This window comes from Protopterus annectens, chromosome 12.part0 (assembly GCF_019279795.1).
Source record: "Protopterus annectens isolate FY-2018-M chromosome 12.part0, PAN1.0, whole genome shotgun sequence".
NCBI classification, from domain to species: Eukaryota; Metazoa; Chordata; order Ceratodontiformes; family Protopteridae; genus Protopterus; species Protopterus annectens.
Genome location: NC_056746.1, coordinates 1,288,882,141 through 1,288,904,685, shown reverse-complemented (window position 1 = coordinate 1,288,904,685; position 22,545 = coordinate 1,288,882,141). Strand labels below are relative to the sequence as shown.

Below are 22,545 nucleotides of genomic sequence, written 5' to 3'. Positions count from 1 at the left end.
AGGTTCACCTGAAGGGTCAGGAGAAGCCTCGGAAGAGGAAGATATTCCCAGTGGGGAAACCTGAGGTGCTGGGTCTCTGGGTCCGGGAGCAAGAGAGTGGGAAGAGATGTCAGCAGGCACTGTAGTGGGAGGAGCTGATGGAGCTGACTGTTGACCGTGCCCTGGGGCTAGTACACTCCTCATCACCTCGAAGGCTCCCCTATCAGATAGGCCAGAGGGCTCCCACTCTGAAGAGGTAGGAACCCCAGGCTGGACCAACAGGGACGGCTCTGAAGCCGATGTCGGGGCCAAGCTCATCAGCGCCGACGCTCCGAGAGGGAGAATGGGGTCAGACAAGGGTCCAATGCCACTCGCCCCCTCGGAGCCGGCGAGAGAGACTAGGCACCCGGATCTCTCCAATGAAAGTATCAAGGAGGAGATCGGAGCAGAAGATGACAGAGCCGAAGGGGGAGGTATCGTCTCTGATGCCACAGCAGTCACGGCTCCGAGAAGCTCCGGCTCCGAACTCTGAGGGAGAGTCGAAGGAGGAATAGTAGGTAGAGTTGAAATAGCCACTGTCTGATGAGACCGGCTATGAAGCATTTGGGCCAGTGCCTGAGACTTTAACAGTCTACTGACCACTCTCTCAAGGTCATGGTTGGAAAGCCTGGACGACCGAGAAGAACGGCTCTGATGCCTCCACTCCGTGAGCAAGGGCGACCCTGGAGCCGAATGGATTGATTCCAGAGATGGAGATCTAGATCTTTTTCTGGAGATGGATAGAGCCGAAGGAGCCGAAGATACATTGGCTCCAGCCGGAACCGACCGTGAAAGTAAAGGCTCAGCAGTATCGGCGCCGAGTGGAGCCAAAGTTGGAAGCTGCGGCACCGAAGCATAGGCTCCAGCCAGAGCCGATGTTGCCACAGATGATGAGCCAGCAGCCAAAGGCTTAGGACTCAGAGACGACGGTTTTGCTGGCTTCGAGGGCTTCCCTGGCATGGACTTAGGTGGGGAGCCCTCGGGCTTTAATAAGCCCCTTAATATTAATTTGTTCCTGCGCTCCTGCAGGACTCTTGGGCTGAATGCATGGCGCACAGAACAAGAGTCCTGCAGGTGCAGGGGGTCCCAGGCAGTAAACACAAGAAGTGTGGCCGTCTGTCAGAGACATCTTCTGACAGCAAGAGTCACACTTCTTGAAGCCTGAGACCTTTGTGTCCTTCGACATAGTACTGTCGAAGAAAAGGCACAAGTAAAAAAACACACACACAAACCCAATCCAAGCAAACTAGTTAAACAGGGATACACAAGCGCACCACAGATACAGCAGAGAATCCCTGTCAGGAACTAGGAAAGGAGCAGGCCTAAGGCCTAAAGTAGGGGGAGGGATTAAAATGGATAAAAGGGGAAAAAAATTTAGCACTAACGGGAAAAGGGGTATAATATAACTGTTAGCTAACTAAAAGAAAGGGAGTGGGAAGGCTAAGTTTCAAAGGTGACTTTGAAGTAATGAAAAACCCAACACTTACCAAGAGCCGGTAAAACGCACCTCGTCAGCGAAGCGGCAAACGAGATCTGGGTAGTTATCACCTAGCATCATGGGATATAGGGTTACCTCGAGCCAGTAAAATTAGCTCTCGAGCTTTAGTATGTGGCCGAGTCGGAACCGAGGTTCGGCTCCGAACCCATCCAGCAAGAATGAAGGCGAGATTGACAACTTAACATTGCAAATGATATGTAGGGGGCAACCCCCACAACCCACACAATCTTACATCTGTAAATATGTTAACTCCCAGATTGCACAGCCTTGTGAGCAAGGGTTAGCTCTCCTGTCACCAAAGTTCTGTAATATCATTCCTTACTATTAATTTTATATATCAGAAGTCAAATAAACATGATTGACTGCTCCCATTTCGATTATACAAGTACTAGAGAAGCACCTGTATCCTCAATATAACAATGCAGTAAATCTGAAAGCTTGTAAAATAATGTAAAAAGCATAACAGTAGACATAATTTGAAATAAAATAGATATGATTCTATTTTATAACAAACATACAAAAAAAGCAAACATTATTTTGCGGCTAAGTGTATTATAATAGGGATTTGATTCTACATTTCAGAAAACAATTCCGTAAATGTATGTAAAAAAAAAATAAGTCAAATATAAAATTCACAATTAGCATGGTTCATATAAACCAAAGTTATGTACTCAGCTGATGGGTCATGGATTTGACTGCTTTCACTAGATTCATGGATCTAACTCTTGAGTTCCTCGCTTACCCACAATGCCCCATCAACCTAACATACCTCAGATCGAGTTTGCTGCCCCCAGAAACAATAGTTTACTCTTTATGGAATCAACTGAAAGCAGAGATGGAACTCAAACAAGGAACAATGGACCCCCCCCCAAAAAAAAAAAAAACCTTAGTTGTCCTCTAAGAGGAAGGGAAAGGGGGTTAGGAGGATGGGAAGTTGAGGAAGAATGACAATGGACTACACTGATCATCGTTATGGTGAGTATATAATTTTTGCATCCGATTTTGTCATTTTCATTCATTCCTCAACTGATGGGATAGCGTATACAGCTAAATGAGCCTTGGGTGGTCCTCATGTAAGGATATTTTGGAGTAATGCAGAGCCAAAAGCATTTCATTTCTTAGAAATCAAGTCCAATTTATAATGATAAATAAAGGTATGAGCACTGGACCAAGTGGCAGCTTCATAAGTGTCATCTACCGAAGACTTTGCCCAAAAGGCTGAAGAGGTCACCACAGACCTTGTTGAATGTGTTCTTGGCGGCTTAGGCAAAGACAAACCTCTCTCACCTATGAACTCCAGGTTCTGTGTAGGACTGAGTTGTGACTTGTTGTAGTTGACTGAGATGCCTAGATGGTGACACAATTGGAGCAAGAAGCCCCTTGCTTGTAGAAGTACATGCCTGGTCAGCACTGTTAGGAACCAGTCATCTCGATACGGAAACACCCGGAATCCTAGCAGTCTTAGGTATGTTGCTACCACCGCCATGTATTTGGTAAACACCCTAGGGGCTGTGGTGAGACCAAAGGGCAGTGCTCTGAACTGATAATGACTGTCTCCCAGTCAGAACCGCAGCTATCTTCTGGAGCATCAGTTAATTCTGATGTGATAGTACACATCCTGATGAACTGCTGAGCACAGGGGCAAAATGAACTGAATTATGACAATCCAGAACTTTGAATAGTTTACATAATGATTTAATTTGCTGAGATCCAGAATGGGTTTCAAGTCACCTGTCTTTTTTGGCACTAAAAAGAATCTTGAACAAATTCCGGATCCTATCTGGTCTGGAGGCACTTCTTGGATGACTATTTTTTTTCTAGCAGCTGCCTCCCTCTGACTGGGTGGAACCATCAGGAATCTTCCTCATTTTTATGGGGGGGGGGGAATTTGGGAAAATGGTATGAAATAATCTCTGGATATGATCCTCTGAACCCAAGTATCTGTTGTGATGGATACCCAGGCTTCTAGGTGCATAGACAAGTGTTTTTCTGACTGCCTCCAGAGAAACATAGCTGGGCAATGTTTCAGTAGAGCTGATAGGGTTTGTCTGAAAAGGAATTCCTGAAACCCTGGTTTTGTGGTCTACCTCTGCCATGAGGACAGCTTCTTCCATTAGAGCCCCCAACCCCCCCCCCCAACCTTTGGGAGAACCATCTCTTTGGGAGACTTGGAAAAGACCTAGGGACTTATGAAACCACATTTTCCTACCTCCTTGCTGATTTCATGAAAAGGGTCTCTGAGAAGTAGAGAAATGGATCCCAATGACAGACTAGGTCTTTTCTTCTTGCTCACTTTTGGAGAGCATTTCCTTCACCTTTGGGCTGAACAGAGAAGAACCATCAGAAGGAGCACTGATGAATGAAAACTTAAATGGTTCCGCAAAATTACACAAGCGCATCCAGGCTTGGCTATGCCTGAACATGCCACCCTTGAGATACCATCTGCAACATGGGAAATCAACCTAATGGATACAATAGATACAGACTGAAGGATGGCTAGTTGTGAAGAAACCTTATTCTGATCCTCCACATACATGGACAGAGAAAGAGATTTGGAAAGCTCCTTTGTCAAATCTCTTTGTAACCTGGTAAACTGGCCAAATAATTCAATGACCATAGGACAAAGTTTGCTGAGGGGTAGACATGCTTTCCAAATATGTCCAAAGTCCTAGACTACCTATTAGGGGGATGGACAGATGTGATCGGCTCTGCAAGCTCTTTCTTGGTGGCTGCTGTTACATCCCTTGCTCCAGTGTGCTCTGTCTTTTGTGGGGGGCTAAAAATCTATCTGGTCACTTGGGAATTGGCTCCACAGTATCTGGTTCCTCTTATGCATGGCATGAGACAAGATCTATTAGCTCATCAGCGGGAGGGGTCACCCACAATGTACCTGACCCAGACCCGAAGGCCTCCAGGAACAGTGACTCCTCCTGGGAAGGGGGAGCCAGAAGACCATCTGCCTACTTCTTTTCTTTTAGAAGTTCCAATATTTTTCCAAATGAGATATCCTAAGGTGGAGATCTGGGGGACCTTTCCTCCTCATTGAAGTCAGTGTCTTCAGTGAGAGATTCCTGAGGGGAATCCAAGGGTCTCCTTTAACACGTCCTTTTCCTAGGGACCTCATCAGTGGGATGGTCCAGTAAGGTATTGCAAGTGACAGAGGAATCCCTAGGAACTCACTGCTGGCTAGTTTGGGCTGGCTGTCCCAGTAGGTAGAGGTAAGAAGCTCAGAACTCAAACCTGATGGTGGAACAGAAATAGGATCTGAAGGGGACAAGGATGTCCTTTCTCTAGGCAGAGAGAAAGCCCACTCCACTACCTCAAAGGCAAAGGCTCAAGGAGAAAAAGAGCTTGGAAGCACCAGATACAAAGATCCCTGTGATGATGAGCCCTGAACCCCCCCAAATCACCATCTTGAGGAGGGACTCAGACCTGAGCTGTCCAATGCTGAAGCACTTAGGGGCAAGGATGGCTCTAATAACTTTGGAGTCAACTCTAACTGCCTGGAGCTGATGCCAACACTTTGGCTCCAGGAGTCCTCCCGCTCTGAAAACATCAGAGACAGATGACTCAGGAACATGGCTGGAGTTGCAGAACCACTTGTCTTCAGATCTGACAAGGACACCCTACAGGATCTCAGATGCGAGGGCTTCGAAACTATAGGATGGATCGGAGAAGGACATATGATTATTGAGTCAGTGAAGGCAGGCTCACAGTCCGATGAGAAACACAGCCAAGATGACCCCATCTGGATTTAACTCTGAGGTTCTTCCTCATCATCCTATCCATCTCTGCTTCAGATAAGCTCCTGGAGGAACTAGGAGAGGAGCTGGTGGATGGCGTTCTGGAATATCTCCTCAGACTTTCCTGGAGAAAAGGTGAGTGGAGCTGAGAAGAGACTGGCTCTGGCAAGAACCATGACAACCAGATCCAATGTGATCTACACTTTGATGAAGTAAGATCCAACTTTTTGAGATTTCACAGGAGGCTTGGAGGACAGAGATGATGTTCGGGGACCTCTTCTTATGGTCCTTATACTTTGGGGCTGATTTAGGCTTCCACTTTTCAGACCTCCTGCAGGGGATTTGAGCTCCAGTAGCTACAGAAGAAGATGAATAAGGCCTTTCAGCACTAACTTACTTTTCCGGTCACAAAAAGCCCTGGAACTGAAATCAGCACAAACAGAGCAATCTGCTTCTAAATGGGCAGCACACAAACAGTAGCCGCATTCCTTGTGGGCATCTGAATTGGGAATCTTATGCCTACAGGAAGTGCATTTTTTAAAACCGGTCTGTTTATCTGCCATGTTAAGAAATAAAAGAGAGAGACAAAGGAGTTTTAAATTCAGCTATGGTAACATCTTTTTTTTAAATTTTACTACAGGACAGAACTTATCAATGGTACCAAGAAATACCCTTTAGAGGGTAGGAAAGAAAAGATTACAGGAAAGAAGAAAAGTACCAACAATGGTACTTTATCAAGTCCTAAACAATAAAAGGGTAGGACCTGAAAACTATTCAGATGTAAGGGAGACAGTGAAAGAAAGTTATACATGATTTAAAATAAGTAAACTTACAACCATATAATACTGAAAATTCACCCAAACGCTCAAGAGTAGGTGATCTGAGTTTGAGTGATATGGTGGCAAACAATATCTGAGATATGTTAGGTTGGTGGAACATTGTGTGTATGGCAGGAGCTTGAGATTTGGATCCGTAAATCTAGTGAAAGCAGCTGAGCTAGATCCGGGGTTGGATCTGAGACCCTTCAGTTGAGGAAAAAATGAAAATGACAACATCAGATAAACTGTTTAAAATGGTTCACTTTGAATGACCAAAAATTAGAGCTGCAGTAACAACTCACTAAAAATTACAGACTAAAACTGTGACTTGCTAAAAATGGAGCAGCCCAATCCATATCATGCAGATTCAAAACAAACAATGTAAATGAAATTGATTAATTCCTACTATTTGGTCAAATGAAACTATCAGTAAGTTTACATTCATACATGAGCTTCCTGCAGCCTCACACCACAGCTATTAATTATTCTAATCCCAAGGTCATATAACTTTGAATTAAGGAAATATTTTGTTGCTTATGAAAATGTATTATTTCCCCTTGGTCTAGGGATGTGTGACCTTGAAGTTAGAATAATTAGTGGAGCTTCTGGGAGGATACAGACCCTTGCAAGTGAATGGAGATAGAATGCCTGTTAATATAACAAGTACCCTTGTCACTGACTCACACTTTGTATGTATCAGTTATGCTGATCAGTATGTTACTGCTTGACGCTGCTGCATGTGGAAATTCATAGATTCAGACACATTTTTCAACGAGTGCATGTGGAAAGTGTTGCTCATTCACTCAAAGTAGAATCTGAAAGACATAGTGTCATATCATGCAGTTCAAGCTTCAGCCTTTTCTTATCTGAAAAACAATAGCCATTAATTTCAGCCTACAGAACAATTCCTTACGGTTTGAAGTCTTCGTCAATAAGGATATCATAGCCATACAGCTCAAAGCAGTGCTTGTCATTGATGATGACTTTCTGAACACTCTGGAGGCTCTTTATGAAGATGTTGTCAATGTCTCTGAAAATATTTTCCACAGTTTCTGGGCCATGCTTGGCTGTTAAATACTGCCGAAGCCTCTGTATTTGCCACTTGCAGCCCTGCAAAAATATAAGATGTGATACAAACCAATGTATACTCTGTGGTATTGACAACATTAAATACGCTAATGTACAATTGCTAAATATAAATGCATCTCTGTTCCTGCTTTCTTAAGAGGTATTTTTACAGCATAAAACCTATTTGTTGTAAATTTATTTTAAGAGTTGGACTTTACTATACACACTGGGTGCTCATTATTATTAAAGATATTATTCTTCACACGGCTGCTTTGATCTGAATGTTTAACATCTGAATTACTTCTTTTACAATGAAGGCAGTGGTATGAAAAATGTCAAAGCCAAGCATACTCTTCCATACTCAAACTCATTCTTCTGGAATAAGATGCTTTCTGGGAATTATTTCATTTTCAAAAGTAAAACTGACCTTTGGCTGTTAAAGGAAATAAAAAGTCACAACAGGAAGAATATTAGAATACGTGTTTCTGTAGCAGCCATCATTGGTACACTGTAGTTTCATGAATAATTAGACTTTAGGTATACATTCTTAATACCAACCATAGCACAAAGACACAGGATGTATCATCTTACTGTATTTTAAAATAAGTTTTCATGCCTGAGAGGGGTATATTTTTACATTATTAAAGCAAATTAGCATTGACTGAATACAAATATAACATCTCTCTTTATACAAACATAAAGTGTGAATAATTATATCTATAACAAAATACATGGTCCATAACTATGTGAATGGTCTTTAAATTCAGGCCATCAAAGGGTTTATGAAAAGCATAAGAGAATCCCAAAGCTACATTATGGATTACTCCCAAAGGAAAATACCATGCCATGATCCTGCCATTGGAATTCAGGCCTCTCATATGAATTATTTAATAGTTTAAGTTACAGACGACTTGTTTGAGAAGCTTGTGGCTGAATGAAAAGACTGTTACTGAATACAAATTCAGTATGCAAAGGATGTGCTGGTGCTTTCAAAAATGTAAGGAACTGAAGTTAAGATTTCACTTAAATTAAGTTTTGTTTTTAGTCCATTCTATCAAAAATATGTGTGTCATGAAGCAGAATTTTAGTTGTACAGAAGACCAACATCGTATCTTATGCCATTTCCTTTGTGCCTTACAACTCCCTGAATTCCAAGAAAATATCAAGTAACATCAGTAGCAATACTTCAGGTATTAACACAGCAAAATGTTCTTAATGATACTGAGGAATGAGGTCATGGAAATTAACTATAGGAATAGCTAAAATGAGAAAGTACAGCTGTGAAAGTAAACTTACCATAATTAGAAGTTATGTCCTTACCATAACGTTCCATGTGGAGTGTTCATCTCGCCTTTGTTCTTACACCTGGGTTTGGAGCCGATCCTCGGCTCCGTGTCGGCCGCTTGGCAAAGCTCTGCATCGAGAAGAAGCTCGAGACCAACCTAACTCCCACAATCCCCCTCTGCCTTTACCTCAGATCTAGTTTGCAAGCAAACCAGAAGTCAACAGAGAGAACAACACATTCATGCCAAGAACAACCTAGCTGAAAAAACATATATATATATATATATATATATATATATATATATATATACACACATATATACAACAAGTGCTTAAGGCAGAAGTAGGAAAAACCAAACCAGACACCTAAACTGGACGTTCTTCCTGAGGGTGGGAGGGTGGGAATGTAAGAACAAAGGCGAGATGAACACTCCACATGGAACGTTATGGTAAGGACATAACTTCTAAATGTGAGAGTGTTCAATCTCGCCGTTTGTTCTTACACCTGGGTAGCGTCCCTAGCTCCATGTTCCTGAGGAACTCACGGGAGAACGTTCCTGAGCACAGTGGAACCAAAGGTTGCCCTGTCCCTAGAAACCCTGTCTACTTTGTAATGAGAAATGAATGTATGTGGTTTAGACCAAGTGGCAGCCGCACAAATAGTGTCTAACGGTAGGCGAGCTGCATGAGCCAGGGATGTAGATACTGATCTTGTAGAGTGTCCTTTGGGCTTGACAGGTAAAGTTTGTTCTGAAGCAGCATAAACAAAAATAATGCAATCAGATAGCCATTTGGAAAGGGTTCATTTAGTAACTGCCATACCCTTCCTGCTGTCTGCAAAGGCTATAAAAAGCTGGTCTGTCTTTCTGTGATCCTTTGTTCTATCCAAGTAAAATCTGAGTTGTCTATGAACATCCAACTTGTGTAACATATATTCCAACTTATTGGAGTGGTTTTTGAAAAAGGTAGGGAGCTCAATGGACTGATTAATGTTATTAACGGAGCAAACTTTGGGAAGAAAGGACGGATTAGTGCGAAGAGATACTCTGTCAGAGTGAAAGATCAAATAAGGGTGTTTAACGGAAAGAGCTTGAAGCTCCGATACCCATCTGGCCGATGTAATGGCCACCAAAAAGAGGGTCTTCCATGACAAATATTTCAAAGGACAGGAAGAGGCTGGTTCAAAAGGTGGTAGCATCAGCTGAGATAAGAGAAGGTTCAAGTTCCAAGGTGATGTAGGAGTTCTAACTGGTGGTCTAATATGGAAAGATCCTTTCAGAAAGGCCTTACAAAGTCTGTGAGCCATAATAGGAGCCCCACATTCTTCCACATGAAAGTTTGAAATGGCAGCCAATTGCACTCTCAAAGTGGCAGGAGAAGCTCCTTGGTGGAACAATTCGGTCAAAAACTCCAAGATCCTATTCAAAGGAGCTATCACGGGGTCCAATTGTTGTGTATTTGCCCAGTGCACAAAACGCTTCCATTTACTAGTGTAAGTCTTTGTAGTGGAAGCTTTATGAGAAGCCACTAGTATATTCTGAACTGCAGGGGAAAGAAGATCAGACCTGGCTAAGTGGGGAAGCGGAGCAGCCAAGCTGCTAGTCTGAGGGAGAGTAGCGAGTGAGTCAGTAGATCCGGCTCCGGGTCCAGGATCCAGGGTTCCCGAATTCGGTGTGCCAGAAGAAAGGGAAACCAGATTTGACGAGGCCAGAATGGGGCAATGAGGATAATCGTCCTTTGCAGGTTGTTGGCTTTCTGCAGAAACTTTGCAATCAGGGGAAAAGGAGGAAAGGTGTAAAGGAGACCTGGGGGCCAATCGTGAACCAGAGCGTCACTGGGGACTTCCCCTGGAGGGGGTAATAGGGCAAAATAGATTCTGCATTTGGCATTCATTGGAGACGCAAAGAGATCGCAGGAAGGCTGGCCCCACTTGTGAAAAATTTCCTTCGCAACTGACTGTTTGAGGGACCACTCGTGAGGTAACAGGATAGCTCTGCTCAACCTGTCGGCTATGACGTTGGATAACCCCGGGATGTGCGTTGCTATCAGAAAGCGACCTGTGGACTCCGCCCATTGCCAGATTCTCATGGCCTCTCTGCATAGCTGATAAGACTTGGTTCCCCCTTGCTTGTTTATGTACCAGACTACGGACATGTTGTCCGTCTGAACTGCAATTGTCCCTAGAGGAAGAAGAGAAGCAAAGTGTTGCAACACTAGAAACACTGCCCTCAACTCTAGAACATTGATGTGCAGATTGTACTCCAAATTGGTCCATTCGCCTTGGACTGTCTGTCCCTGAAAGAAGCCCCCCCACCCTATCAGGGAAGCGTCCGTGGTCACCGTAGCTGTCGGCGTGGGTAGCACAAATGGTCTTCCGCTGGAAAGATTGCAAGTCCGGAGCCACCAAGCCAGGTGTGATTTGCATATGTTTGTGATGTGAATTTCGTGCGTCAGGGGTAACTGTTGGAACGACCATTGTGCAAACAGTAGCCACTGAAGAACTCTCATGTGCAGTCTTCCCAAGGGTATCGCAATTAGAGAAGCTGACATGAGACCCAAAACCTTCAGAACCAGTTTCGCTGGGGATTTTCTGGATGACAGAAGAAGAGATATATGGTTTTGTAGTGAGGCTATCCTTTCTGGAGGAAGCCTTAGAATTAAAGAATGCGTATCCAATTCTGCTCCTATGAATGAGATATGCTGTGATGGCTGTAGTAAAGATTTTTCGAAATTTACGGAAATTCCGAGATGAACACAAAGTTGTAGTGTGTAATCCCTGGCCTGAACCAGTCGACGCTCGGTGGTGGCAGAAAGGAGCCAGTCGTCCAGATACGGAAAAACCTGGAATCCCAGGCGTCTCAAGTGAGACGCTACCACTGCCATACATTTGGTGAAAACCCTGGGGGCTGAGGTTAGACCAAAGGGCAGGGCTCGAAACTGAAAGTGACTGGCTCCCAGCCGGAAGCGCAAGTGATCCCTGGACGCCCTGGCCATTTTGATGTGGTAGTATGCGTCCTTTAGATCTATTGAGCACATCCAGTTGTCCTTTTGTAAGAATGGAAGGATCGATTGAAGCGTGACCATCCGGAACTTTTCTTTCTTGATGAAGGTATTGAGTTTGCTTAGGTCCAGAAATGGCCTCCAGTCCCCTGTCTTTTTTGGAACTAAAAAGAACCTTGAGTAAGTTCTGAATCCTCTTTGGTCCGCTGGGACTGGTTGGATGACTCTTTTTTTCTAGCAGCTTTGAAATTTCTATAGCTGCAGGTTCTCGCAGATGGGGCGGCACATCTTGGAGTCTTTTCTGCGGAATTGGGGGCAATAGGAAGGGAATTCTGTAACCTCTGGTAACAATGCTTTTTACCCAATTGTCTGATGTAAGACTTTGCCAGGCCTGAGGGTATAAAGCTAAGCGACCCCCGACTGCCTCCAGAGCAGGACAGTCGGGCCTCCTCTCAGGAGTGCTGGAAAGGTTTCCCAGGGGGTGTATCCCTGTCACCTTGGTTTTGCGGACCCCCCTCTGCCGCCAGGGCGGCGTCTTCCACCTCTGCCCCCTCCTCTGCCTCTAGAGGGGGTATCACCCTGTGTGCCTGGGAAAGAGCCTTGGGGTTTTCGAAACCACATTTTTCCACCACGTTGCCCTTTGGGGTATGGTCTGGATGGGGTGGAAAAACAGACTCTGACAGCAGACAGAGTCTTTCCCTCTTGCTCACACCGGGTAAGGGTCTCCTTTACTTTGGGGCCAAAGAGAGTGGCACCATCAAATGGGGCGTTAGTAAAGGAAGACTTGAAGGCTTCCGCAAAGGAACATAAGCGCATCCAGGATTGTCTACGAAGAGCAATCGCTGAAGCCGCTGCCCTACTCGATCCTTCGGCTGCATATGAGATCAGCCTCATGGACGAGTTCACAATAGATGTAAGGGTATTGAGATGTGCTGTAACTTTCTCCGAGACAGCAGCATCTGTAGTACCCTGGAGGGTATCTCCCAACTCTTTGATTAGATCCCTCTGTAACCGTGTGAAATGGGTCAAATAGTTCAGGGAACGCATAGGAAAAGCCGCTGAACTAAATATGCGCTTCCCATACCTGTCCATAGTCCTAGAATCTCTGTTAGGCGGATGGACAGATGAGGAAGATTCAGACATCTCCTTTTTCGTGGCCGCTGCCACCACCATAGCATCCACTGGCACTCCCTTTGTCAGATAAGCCTTATCTTGGGGGGCACTAATATATTTATTAGGCTTTCTAGGGACTGGCTCCACCGTGTCAGGTGCTTCCCACGCCCTTCGAGCAATCAATTCCATCAACTCATCGAAGGGCGGAGTAACCCAGGAGGAAGAAGGGCGAGCACCGAATGCCTTCAGCAAAACTGACTCATCCTCAGAAGGGGGAAGGGATTGCCAATCACCTCTCTGCTTTAGGATCTCCAGGATGTCAGAAAAGGAGACATCCTCTGAGGGTGACTTTGGGGACCCTTCTGACTCATCCAAGTCAGTGTCCGATGTCAAGGATTCTTGTGGAGAATCCAAGTGTCTCCTCTTACACAATCTTTTCCTCGGAACTTCCTCGGGGGGGGCATCCGATGAAGCCTCCGAGGAAGAGGGGGCACCCTCTAGGGGTGGCTGAGACACTGGTGCTCGACGCTTAGATGTAGCCATGGGTGCAGAGGAGGATAACGGTCCTTTATGGGAAGGAGAAGCTGTTTCTGCTGAAGTGGTTGTCTGAGTAGACAACACCTTCCTCATGAGGTCGAAGGCCCCCGGGTCCAGAGTCGAAGTATCCCCCGGTTCCGAAGAAATCAGAGGAATTCCCGAGACAGGCACTGAAGGTATCGACCCCGAGGACGGAGCCGAGTCGATCTGAGCCGAGGCCCTGAGAGGGAGTGTCGGAACCGAAACATCGGTCCGACTCTCAGTCCCGGATCCAAGGATGGATCTTCGGCTCCGAGACTCCGGTACTGGGTCTGACGGAGTTGAGGTGAAAGGTGCCGACCGAGAAAAAGACGGTTCCGGCACCAAGAGCTCCACAATCACCAGATCAGCGTCTCCTGGCTCCGAAGACTGGATAGGCCTCGGAGGAGGAACAGGTGGAGATAAGGGAAGGCCTTCGAGTCTCGACACCAACTGGGAGGAGACAGAGATGAGTTTGGACAAGGCCGTATTCTCCATCAATTTCTGCACCACGCGGTCTACATCGGTGTCGGAGAGGGGCCTGGAAGAACGCGTCGAAGGAATCGAAGACGGAGCCGACCTCAAAAGCGCCGGAGGAGGGAGCTCCGTCACCGGTTCCAAGACTCGAGGCTCGGTAACTGACAACAGTTCAACACTCGGCCCCGAAGTCTGTGGAACCGGTGATCGAACTTTGAATGAAGAGCTCGGAGCCGATGACCTGGGCTCCGACGTCTTTGATTCCTTCGAGGATTTGGATGTCTGGTCTGATGCATCCAGAGCCTCTTGGAATGCAGGCTTCAAAAGGCCCCTATCCATAAGTTTCCTGCGCCTGTCTGTCATGACCCTTCCACTGAAAGAATGACAGATGGAGCAGTCTTCTTGCAGATGGAGAGGGCCAAGACAGTAGACGCAGGAACTATGATTGTCTGTGACAGACATCTTCTGTCCACACTGGCACCGTTTGAAGCCAGTCAAATACAGTAAACAGTGAAATAGCCAATACAATTGCCCAATCCAGTAAATTTGTCCAATCCAGCAAAAATTTGTCAAATCCTGTTATAATAGTCAATCCAATAGTCAAATCCAGCAAAGATAAAGGGTGGGGTAGGCCCCGAGGGAAAAACTCTAATAAAGTATATAAAAACTATATACGGAACCGAGAAACCCTCGATACACTACTCACACACACACACAGTCAACTTTAAGAAAAAGTTTTACAAGAAAAATATAAGAAATATAAGAAATAATTAATCTTAGCTTTGAGGTGGTCCGAGCTCATCAAAAATGATGTGAACGTTGCAGCGGCAAACTAGATCTGAGGTAAAGGTAGAGGGGGATTGTGGGAGTTAGGTTGGTCTCGAGCTTCTTCTCGATGCAGAGCTTTGCCAAGCGGCCGACACGGAGCTGAGGATCGGCTCCGAACCCAGGTGTAAGAGCAAACGGCGAGATTGAACACTCTCACATCTGTAGATATTCTAATATATCTCCACTGCAGTGGCCTAAGCTATGTGCGTTTACTCCCCCTCCTCAGCATTGTCCAACTTCCAAAAGTTCTGAGTGCCTTCCAGGTGCTTCTGTAAAAGGCATGAGGAGCACCAAAAGCATCAGAACTTTGTTTTTGCCCAAGAAGACTACAAGAGCCCTGAATACATGTGCAAGGGAACAAAGAAAACTCTCTCGGAAAGGAACCACACCCTGGCAAAGCATCGTGAAGAATAAACAGGATAAAGGGGGTAGGAGGAAGGCACGCTTACTGCAGCAATGATGCATTAGGACATCTAATGCTACAGTACATTTACTTACACAACTGTACTAAGTTGAAAGGATCACTCTTTTAGCAGCCTAAGCTATGAACTGTCAGGACCTACTAGAGTAAGCCTCAAAGCACAAAGACTGAATGACTGGAAAAACAGACTTACATATACTAAGCCCAAGATGGCCATTTCTTGGAATATTCCCTTTTCTCTGAGGTATGGCAATCTCAGAGTAAGTATATTTATGTTCAGGGGATTAGGAGGACTTGTCCTCCCAGTAAAAAATAAGTTTAAAGGAGAAATGTGATGTTTGTGATTTGCTTTTCTCTTGCATTTTTGATCTTTTTTCCAAGTATTCGCAGTCAGCATTTCAAGCACTGACATTTCAAAAGGCAGCACTAAGTTATGTGGGTAGAGTATCATAACTTACAAAACAGGGAGGATGCCAGTACCCAAGTCTGTAGGAGCCCATGGAAAATGGTCCTAGCAAAGCCAGTTCTAGACCAGGAAAAGGAATCCTATTTGCAATGCTTTGTAAAGGTTTGTACTGGAGGCAACACTGCTGCCTCTAGAATGCTTCTAGAGTTTACCTCTTTCCAGAAAGCCACAGAAGAAGCCAATGCTCTTGTTAAATTAGCTGTAACTCTGCCTGAAAATGGCTTTTTGTGGTGAGTGTAACAAAAATCAATAGCATAAGACAACCATGAAGAAACAGTTAACTCTGACACTGGCTGCCCTTTCCTTTTACCTTCAAAGGAAGAAAACAGCTAGTACGCTTTTCAGAGACTCTGGGTTTTGTCTAGGTAGATCTGGAGAGTGAAAAATCCTTCCTTCCTTGTTCCTACATTCAAGAAAGAAAACTGGGAGCTTAATGTTCTGGCTTAAAGTAAACTCTGAAACTACTTTAGGCATAAAGGTGAGATTTGTTCTTAAAGAAACCCTGTCCTTGTGAAAAACAAGAAGGGGTTGACGCACCATAAAGTATTTGTAACTCATATACTCGCCGAGAAGATGTCAAAGAATAAGTAAAGCAGTCTTCCATGCTAAGAACCACAAATCAGCCTGATGAGCTGGTTTGAATGGAGACTATGTAAGCTTTTCAAACATAAAACTGAGATTCCAAGGAGGAGCCACCCATTTCCTACGTGGGAAAATATGCAAGATCCTTCCAAAAATTGTTTTACTTCAGCATTGCTGGAAAAGGGGGTAAAGCTGCAGAAAAGCTGAAACAGCTGACAGACGTACTTTTATAGAAGAGTACAGTGAGCCATTGACCAGTAAATCACATAAATAATCAAGATCCAGAGGCATCACTGCTAGCTGTGGATGTTGGTTCTTAGAGTGGCACCAACTAGAAAATCTTTCCTATTTACCAGTACATAATTTCCTAACAGAAGGTTTTCAGCCTCCTCAAATACCTGATGCATGTCCTCAGAAAAATGGTGCCTAAAAGGTATAAAAATTGGGTCTACTTTAATTAACTGAAAGCTGATTCCAGCGAATGCAAATCCATCAACACATATACATCGAACCGCGAAATAAGCGAACTCACAAAACCGGGAAACTCAAAGTACCGATTTGTCATACTCGGCCAACCCCACCACCCGAAACACACTACCCACCCAAACAAAATAAATAAACCACAAACATACACCAACCAAAACCCTACTTCTAACCCTACACTAAACCCCACATACACCACTATCTATGAACTCTCCTTAACCCCTCCCTAACCCTAAGGTCCGTAACTACCGCACACTTACCCTACGGAGCTATACCCAAACAAAATAAATAAACCACACACATACACTAACCAAACCCCTACCTCAAACCCTACACTAAACATTAAATACATTATCCATATTACATTACATATCTATGCACTTACCTTAACCCGCACCCTAATCATAACCCTAATGTCCGTAACTATCGCACACTTACCTTACGGATCTGTAGCTCAGACGGGCCAACCAAAACACTTCCACATTTCGAATTTTGTGCTAATTTTGTGGATTTGTGAGTTTGATTATTTTGCGGTTCGATGCATATGTGCCAATGGATTTGCATTCGCTGGAATCAGCTTTTGGTTAATTAAAGTAGACCCATAAAAATTGTATCATCTAGGCATTTAGTTGAAGCATTTTCTGACTGGGGTGTAACAAATTTCCCGTCTTGGGTGAATAGATGTGCTCTGTGGGGAAATTCATGGTTATTGCCCTTAGCCAGCTTGAAAAGGAGGGTAAACCATTGTTGACATGTCCAAAAGTGGGTAACCACTACAACTTTTTGGACTCCTTTTAGATTGTTAGAACTCCTGTAATCAGTGCAAAGAGTGGAAAGACATAGAGGAACATTCCCATCCATGGGAATGAAAAGACATCTGTCTTGCAGGCCTGCCCTCTAGGAGTACTGGAACAGAATTTCTTTACTTGTTTGTTAGAAAAGAGGCAAACAAAACTATCATCTGAGGTGTCCCCCATAGGCAGACCAATTTTTAGAAGACTCCTGGATGAAGTTTCCATGCATTTAGATCAATCCTGATCCTAATGATCTTGTCTGCAGTAAAGTTTTGCTCTGATGGGTTGTACGGAGCCTGAAGAGTCAGATCTAGCTGAACTGCTACCTTCTAGGTTATCACAGCCAGCTGCAATGTGAGTAGGATCTCATATCCCATTATTTCTTTATGTACCACATGACTGTGATGTTGTCTGTGTACATTAGCAGAGGTTCTGGGGAAGAGAACTGATTACAGGACTTCCAAGCAATGACAACAACCAACATCTCCTTACCATTTATGTGCTTCTGTCTACAGGATCCCACAGAGTTTGCACTTTTACCCCTTTTGAAACTGCTCCCCACACCAAATTTGAAGCATGTCTTGTGACTGACTGGAGTGGGGTAGAAGGGAGAATGGAAGACCTCAATTCTAAGCTAAGTGACGTATCCACCATCTAATCTCCTTCACGCACCTCAGAACTGGAATCTGAAAGTCAAAGGGTGCAGATACTGAGTGCAGCCTGATCTGAGGTACCACTGTACTTTCCTCACGTGTAGTCTTGCAAGAGGTAGCATGATAATCACTGATGCCATGTACCCCAGAATCCTGAGAAGCTGTCTTGCAGATGGTTAGTTTAGGTTTGTGAAACTTAGGAAGGACTGTTGGAACATTTCTACTTTTTGGAGGGAGAAAAGCTTTTCACTTGGTTGAGTCCAACAAACATCCCAGGAATACAATTTTGTGTGAACTGGTGACAGAAGACTTCTACCATTTGGTTTGAAATTGCAGATTAATTAGTAGTTCCTGGATTGTTCTGAGAGACTCTGGTGGAAAAAACTGCAAAGATTATAGAATTGTCCAAATGTAGGAAAATGTGTATGCCTTGGCATCTGCAATGAGCTATGACTGGTGCTAGGCATTTTGCAAATACCTTTGGTGCAGAGAAAGTCAAATGGGTAAAACAGACAGCTGATAATGTAAGCCAGAAATAACAAATCTTAAGAAATGCCTGAAGTATCTGATAACAGCAATCTGGGAATAGGTGTCCTTTAGAACTAGCTTTACTATGAAAGCTAGGGTTGGAATCAAAGATACAATATTCTGCTGCGGTAATATCTTGAACCTGGGAATCCTGACATGGAGAGTTAAAGCTGAAATATCCTGTACTGGCCTTCAGGATCCTTCTGGTTTGGGGACTAAAAAATCCTTGTATAATAGCCTTTGCCTTGAATTCTGAAGGATGCTAGTTTTATTACTCCACGGAACATCACACTGTGCAAAATGGGAGAAAATAGAAAAATCTGGTTCCTTGGGCGGCAGCGAATTTGCAGGAATGGGGAATTCCCATTACCTTCAGAACTCAATGTGTGGGATTATTTGATGCCAAAAGGGCAGTTGAAGTCTGAGGGATACATTTTTTGATCTAGCATCTGGAAGATCCTATGATCAGAGCAGTACCCCAAGAGTCTCCCTTGCGTGTATCTTGTACTGATATCACCAAACCAGTTTAGACGTGTGTCTGAATAGCTTTAAGCTAATCGAACCAGAAGGTCGAGCTCCGAGATTAACATAGATCTTAAAAGATTTTTATTTTTAAAATGCTGCAAAAGATTGTACAATAAAGGCAAATCTCATTTGAAGAAGAACCAAGAGTCACTGTGCTATTTTTTTGATTGTGCAGGACAATCTTTTGCAGTACTTTGAAAAAAAAAAACCTCTTAAGATCTATGTTAAGCTTGGAGCTCACCCTGCTGGTTCATTTAGCTTAAAGCTATTCAGACACACGTCTAAGTCTGAGGGATATAAAAAGGTTGCCATGGTAGTGGGAGTGGCAGAACAGGTGGACAGTCATGCTGACTGGAAAGGCTGTTTTTGCTTTTTTGAGGCTTTTCCTTTTTCTTAGAGGTTCCTTTCCATTGTTTTTTCCTCTCTGAGTACTTGTCCCCTACTTTTTAATTGTTTGTTGAAAAAGCAGGCTGAGGAGGGGTTAAAACTGACATTTGATTTACAAAAGAAGTTTGAAAAAAAATACATCACTCCTTGTATCAGTTTCCCCTTTTCCTCACACTTCTTAAGTACCTAAGCCGCCAAAGATCCAAAAATAGAATCTTTATCTAAAGGAGGGCTCAAGATCACAGATTCTAATTCATCATGGAGTTTTTGAGACTGAAGCTAAGCAAATCTTCTCAAAAGTGAACCAGAAATAACTGTTCTAGAAGAGGAGTCAGGGGCATCAGAATACACTTGGTCACCTGAGAAAAAGATGTCACAAAAGCATTTACATATTTTTTTTACCTCAGAAGATGGAAGGTCAGCTAATAACTTTGGTATATTCTCAAAAGATACAAACAAAAGCTTTAATATGTGGGCGTGACAATTTAAAATCCTGAAGGTTAAAATACCAGAGGCATTTATCTTCCTTGACTTATCCATTGCCTTTCCATCTTTATCTGTGGAAATGAGGTTAGAATCAGTAACCTATTTATCAGCAGCAGATTTAGAAAAAGGGATGACTACTGTGCCTACCTTGTGATTAGAAAATGGGTACTTTATGCAGCTGATGTAATGGGCATAATCTAGCAAACTTTTTGGCAGTCAAAAGTTCTCTCTCTGGTAAATTGGCTGCAGTTAAAAAAACATTAGCAGAAAAACAGTAGATGAGCTCTATTCATAGTGACAGAGAAAGGTTGACAGTTTTTTCTCACTAAACACAGTGTCCTCTAGTCTGGCAGACGCTTCAGGTACACTGGCCCCATTTTCCACATTTCTGTTGCAGCCAAGTGAAAGTCATTCACCTTCCCTCTTCCCCAGTCAGTGAAAAAGGTGGTCCTTTCCTGAACCTTCCCCATCTTTTCTAACAGCCACAGATGATGTGACTGTCCTCCAGTCCTTGGTGGCTGTTAATGTTGCACAAGACGGGTGGTCTGAGGGACAACAGTCGGTCACAGCAGAGCCACCCACAAGCGGCTGAGGAAATGAAAAAGCTGGAAACATTCTACAAAACTCCTTAACAATTTTCTTCTTTTTGCACAATGGGAAGGGAATACTGAGGAGATCATGTTGCTGCTTCATAAGTAAGCTGGGGAGGAAGAACTGAAAGCAGGTGGTGCAGCCTTGAAAGTTAAGTTGTGCACTTAGCATAATGACAGACCTGTATTTTCTGTTTCCGTCCTTCCTCAATACTTGGGTATTCAGATCCAACACAGATCTGACTTCAGCCACTCCAGGCTCAACTAGTTACCTCAGATCAAGTTTACCTGAAACTTTATCTAATGGACAAAAGATCCTGTTCTCAATAGGCAAAGCAAATAAATTTAATATGTAACAAATACACCACCACACAAAGAGCAAAGCCACAGCACCAAATTGCTTCCCCACAAACGAAAAAAACAGGAATCCAAGTAGTCAAAGAATTTATTATCTCTAGCGCCTCAGCCACAGTTAGCCTTCAAGGAGTAACAGCTCACACATTTTACACAGTATATATACACAGTTAAATACCAATTAAAAGACAATCAATCAATTAAACTACTTAAAATTTAAAGACATACTTTAAATTACAGGATACTTTTCCAACAAAATTCTACATTCAAACCTTTGGGAATCAAAGTTCTATATTTCAAAATAAAAATAGCTTCTTTTTTTAAAAGCATACTTTTAACTCTTTCTCTATTTACTTTATTTATTTACAATTTAATATGTAAACTGACTTTCTGCTCTGGAGCTTCAAGAGCATATGGACAACCCCGGTAAAAATCAGTGCTGTCATTCCAGAAGCCAAGACATAATAAAGAAAGGGAGATGGGGGGGGGCGTTGAGGAAGGATGGAAACAGACAACAGAGATCTATTGTTATGGTAAGTACATAACTTATGTATCTGATGTTGTCTCTTCCATCTGTTCCTAAATGGTTAGGATAGACACCCAGCTACTGAAATTCTTTGGGGGGTCTCATGGAAGGATATTCCAGAGGAAGGCAAAACCAAAAGCAGACCTACCTCTGAAGTGCAAGCCCAGTTTATAATGAGAAATGAAGGTATGGACATTGGACAAAGTGGCTGCTGCTCAAATATCATCAATGGAACCTCTGGAGAAAAAAGCAGTGGAAGAGGTCACAGATCTAATTGAGTGAGCATTGCGAGGTTTGGACAAGGTCAACCTCTTCTCTTTGTATGCATACAAAATACATTCGATTTTTTTTTAACGTACAAAATACATTCTGATAACCATCTACAAGGAGTCACTTTAGAAACTCTGTTTCCTAATTTGGTTGTAGAAAAAGAGACAATAAAATTAAAAACAGAGTTGACAATACACGACCAGCAAATGCAGTATGTACTCTCCTTTGTTGGTGAAATTCAGTAGGAACTTTGTGATGAACTGATTAAGCAAAGAATCTGTGGTTACCTTTGGAATAAAGGAGGGTAAATCCATCCTTATGAAAAAACAAATAAGTAAGTTTGCAAGAAAAGGCATGCAACTCTAATAATCCCCAAGCTGAAGTAACTGCCAACAAAAACAACACTTTTCAAGATAAGAATTTTTGGTCCACTGTGGCAGCAGGTTTGAAAGGGGATCTAGTCAAAGCCTGAAAGGGAATGGTAACATCCCAAGGAGAAGCAGGGTCCCCAAGTGGAGGTCTGAGAAGGTACGTACCACTGAGGAATGACTGGAACAGTTTATGGGAGGCAATGGAGGGTTGATGTTCTCCAATATGAAATCTTAAAATGGCTACTAACTGAACTTCAGTGGTAGAGTAGCTGGCCCTGTTGTGAAAAACAGAATCCAGAAAGTCTAAAACAGGTGGAACAGGAGTTGAAAAAGGGTCAAAATCTCTACTAGAGGCCAAAATTGAAACTCTTTTCTACTTGCTTCTAAAGATCTTCTAGTAGAAGGTCTCTGTGCAGAAGTGACAATATGAACCACCTGGGAAGACAGCATGGACTGTCTAGCCATCACTGGAATTGAAGAAACCACATGGTCAACCTGAGGGCTTGAATTTCCAGTTGAAGCAATTCGGGCAGATGAGAGAGAAGATCTGGATTCAGATCAAGCACCCAAGGTGGGTTTATGAGATAAGGCCAGAGGAAGGGAAAACACAGCTGTTGGGGCCAGAATGGGGCAATGAGGATGACTGTGACCTTCTTCGACAAGGCTTTATGCAAGAATTTTGGGATAAGAAAGGTAAACGAGAAATG

General features: G+C 43.5%; 1 protein-coding gene across 2 annotated transcripts in view; it reads right to left on the bottom strand.

Moving 5' to 3' along the window:
- Positions 1-22,545, bottom strand: part of TTLL9 (tubulin tyrosine ligase like 9) — a 787,629-nt gene that overhangs the window by 116,283 nt on the left and 648,801 nt on the right. For both annotated transcript variants that reach the window (XM_044090338.1, XM_044090339.1), the window contains one exon: positions 6,991-7,187. In XM_044090338.1, the coding sequence (XP_043946273.1) occupies positions 6,991-7,187 (197 nt within the window). The remainder of the gene's footprint in view (positions 1-6,990; positions 7,188-22,545) is intronic.